This window comes from Crocodylus porosus, unplaced genomic scaffold (assembly GCF_001723895.1).
Source record: "Crocodylus porosus isolate Cpor-Errol unplaced genomic scaffold, CroPor_comp1, whole genome shotgun sequence".
Taxonomy (NCBI): domain Eukaryota; kingdom Metazoa; phylum Chordata; order Crocodylia; family Crocodylidae; genus Crocodylus; species Crocodylus porosus.
In genome coordinates this window covers 32124231-32127972 of record NW_017728950.1, presented here as the reverse complement: position 1 = coordinate 32127972, position 3742 = coordinate 32124231, and the positions used below count along the sequence as shown (strand labels likewise).

Below are 3742 nucleotides of genomic sequence, written 5' to 3'. Positions count from 1 at the left end.
CAAATCCTTTTCTCCTTGCCCCCCATGTAGCCTAACCCACAGTCCTTCTACTTCCTCATCCTTTGATTCTGTCTTGATGAGGGTTGATGTATATTGCTCCTTAACATAGAGCGCAACCCCTCCCCCCCTTTTCCCCACTCTGTCCTTTCTGTACATGGCAGGGGGTCAGACTTGATGATCTGCTCAGGTCCCTTCTAACTATGAAACTATGTTCCTACTCCTGTAAGCAGGGCCGGGGAGGTGAGGGCAAGTGGTGCCCCTCCACGGGCCACATGTGCTGCTGAATGGCTGGGCATGGGCTTGCATGCGGTGACCATTGGTGCCATGCTGTGCACCACTTTCTCACAGCTGGTTGCACGTGCAGCTCTGCAGGCTGGCAATGGCCTCACACCGCCTGTCACCAGCCCACAGCTACATGTGCGACCAGCTGTGAGAAAGTGTTGCAGGATGCGGCAGCAGTGCAGGGTGGTGACAGTGCAGTATGTGGCTCGCAGGGGGGTACTGCTGCCCTTGCCTCCCTTGCTTTGCTCCTAGAGGTGGGCACAGAGTGTGAGCTGAGATGCAGGGTAGGGAGGCCCCCCCCAACCCGGTAAGAGGAAGAGTATGGGAACACAGCAGGGGAGACCTCACCGCTGTGCCCCAGGACATGCTCCGTCCCTGCCTGCCTGCCTGCACGTACCTCCTACGGCCTTTCTAAGTACCCCTAGGGGTACGTGTACCCCCGGTTGACCACCCCTGTTCCGGACTGAGTGCTGAGTCCCATTGGGTAGAGTGGTTTCCTTTAATTTTTACTAATTTATAGAGGAGACTCTGGCCTATAATATAGTCCATGGCCTGTGACCTATTTATAAAACTTGTAAAAAGGTTACATGAATATATTGTCTCAGATGGTATGTATTAGAAGTTATAATCCCTATTCCATGATGATATCTTAAGTTAAAGCTATATAGGTTGTATTTTTTCCGAAAAAGTATCTTAAAAAAAAGAATAAAATTAAATGAGAAAAATCTCATTTAAATCTTTAAAATCTGATTGTTTTCTTTTTTTTTTTTTAATTGTTGATTATTATCCACCCGGGTTCTTGGTGATGGGCTATTTTGAAAAATCTTGCCTAATATTCATGCTTCAATACTAGGAAGGAGAGTAGACTTATACATTATATAAGGTATCATTGTGTAGCTTCTTTGTGGCCTGTGTATTAATCAAATACAAAAGCAGGAGTTAGGCCAGCTGTTCTCAACTGGGATCCTTTGGGTTCTTTTTAGGGATGGTGTGGTGGCAGCGGCCAAGTAAAACTGCTTCACACTCCCCCTGCCTTAGGTCTCTGTAATCAGCAGGCAGCAAAGCTGCGTCATCCTGTGCAGCTCTTTCCTGTCTGTCCTTCCCCATGCTCTTCTTGAAAAGAGGTGCAGGTGGAACTGTCCTGTCTCCTTCTGTTTCTGGGAGGAGTGTTGCGGGTGGTGGACTAGGAAGAGCTGCACGGCCCAAGGCAGCTTTTGCCTGTTTTAGGCTGATCAGAGTCCTAATGCAGGAGAAGCACATGCGAATGGCGCAGCCCTCCCTGGGCTGGCTGTGCAGCCTAGTGCAGTTTCATCAAAGGTTCACAGTCCTTCCTGACTGCAGCAGCTGACTAAGACGCATTTGGGTAACAAATAGTGGTTCTCAGGCAGGGGTGCTGCTACATTCAAAAAAGTGGTGGTAGGGTGCCTTGACCCTGAAAAGGTTGTAAATCAATTGGGCTAGACAAATGAGATCAGGGTGAAACTTTCATTTTTATAAAACATGCATTTTATTCACACCTCTAATGTGGTGGTTTTGCTAAAAACATTAAAATGTGTACAACAAAAAATCCTGACTACTAACAGAAGTTCCTGACTACTGTTAACTTGTCTAATTTGTCTTTGTTTCATTTCTTTGTAGGTCTAAATTATGCCTTCCTTTCTTAAAAAAGAGTAAAATAGCTCATATCCTTAACATCAGCCCCCCACTTAATCTGAATCCCATCTGGTTCAAAAATCACTGTGGTATGTAGTGCTCCATTATTTTATTTTTAAGTTAACTAGCATTTATGAAAGATGTAGGAGTGGTGTGCCTGTGTGCCAAGCCCCTCATTCAGCTGCAGGTACATATTGGTCCGAGTCAGGGGTGGGCAAAATATGGCCTGTAGGCTGGATCTGGTCCACCCAAGGATTTTTTGGCCCATGGCAGGTCCCTCAGACTTGCCCATCTCACATGTAGAGGGCAGCCCAGGCTCTGGTGCATGCAGTTGGTCCTGCTGCCCCTGGGGCATGCAGTGGGGCTGGGGCAGCGTGATGTCCGGACTTGCTTCTCAGCAGCCACCGCAGCAGCAGTTCCCCTGCCCTCCAGTTCTGCATGGCCCCTCCCACAGAACTGGCGCCTGCCACAGGGGTGTGCAAGGAGCAGATTGCAGCTCTGCATTGGTCTTCAGACCCGTGATATCACAGGCCTGCTATCCTGACCTCAGCCCTGACCCTGCCCTTCCGTGCCGCTCCCCAATACCGCTTCCCACCCATAGCCCCATCCCATCCACCCTCCAGTCCAAATAATTGCCCACCCCTGGTTTGAGTCATCCAGGCTTTTCCACACTTCCTGAAAGCGTGTCTCATAGTGGTCCAGGAAAGGATAATATTTGTGGGGGGGAGGAAAAAGGAGAGAATAATTATTGAGACCCTAACATAATTGGTGTAACAAACTGGGTAACCCCAGAAGCTCTAAGCTTCAGCCTGCGAACAGCTGACGGGGTTCCCCAGCTGCAGGAGTGTCCCTGGCCACACATTCACTTAATCAATCCATTTTGATTTTAACTTCCTTTTTCAAAGTATTGTTTTGAATTTGTGTACTAGCAAAGGTAAACAAAAACATTGATATTAGATGTTTTGACATTTGGATATATTTTAGTTTCAAAACTCTGAACCTGTCCCCCCCCATTTGTGAGATTAAATCTTTCATTCTTTTCCTTGAAACTGAAACTGTTTTCATTAATTGGCTTTTTCTGATGAAGAAAGTTTGTTTCATAAAATTATGTGAATGCAGTAGATCGTAACAGTGGCTGTTTTTCAGAGAAGGATGAGCAAGATAAAACTGACCCATGATTTCTTTTATAAGAATAAGGAAGCACCATTTTCTAGTTATCTGGGCTGGTATCAGGTAACAAATTCTAAAAGTATGGAACAATTTGACAGGTTTATCATTTGTGCCATTCAAAACTTTTCATGCCAAAGAATTGTAAAACTATTTTTTTTTAATGTACAATGACACTGAAATTTTGGTCAAAAGTTTGAGTTTGCAAGTTTGTAGGTGAAATAATAATATGGCAAACCATAAGATTAGTTAATAAAAAGGTCAATGCAAACCTTTTTCTTCATCAGATCTTGCCTCATGTAGGCTGTTCTCTCTTGAGAAACTTCTTTTAAATCAATTCTTCTCTCCTTGGTATAGTATAACTAATGAAATTTGTATCTCAACACAGACAGTGAATTCATTCCTTACTTAACAGAATTCTGCTGGGTTTTCTTGTTTAGCGTACACCATTTCTAAGTATGGTATGTCCATGTGTGTCCTGGGGATGGCGGAAGAATTCAGAGGAGAAGTTGCAGTCAATGCTTTATGGCCTAAAACAGGTAATTTTATTTTTAAGATGCTAAAAGTCTGTCTTTCCATCTCTTTTTCTCTTTAAACCTCCAATTTGCATGTTTTTTGACTTGGACTAGGCTTTAGGTTT

General features: G+C 44.7%; 1 protein-coding gene across 3 annotated transcripts in view; it reads left to right on the top strand.

The window, feature by feature from the left end:
* Positions 1-3742, top strand: part of HSDL2 (hydroxysteroid dehydrogenase like 2) — a 41803-nt gene that overhangs the window by 24454 nt on the left and 13607 nt on the right. For all 3 annotated transcript variants that reach the window (XM_019555049.1, XM_019555050.1, XM_019555051.1), the window contains 2 exons: positions 1921-2024; positions 3543-3641. In XM_019555049.1, coding sequence (XP_019410594.1) covers positions 1921-2024; positions 3543-3641 — 203 coding nt within the window. The remainder of the gene's footprint in view (positions 1-1920; positions 2025-3542; positions 3642-3742) is intronic.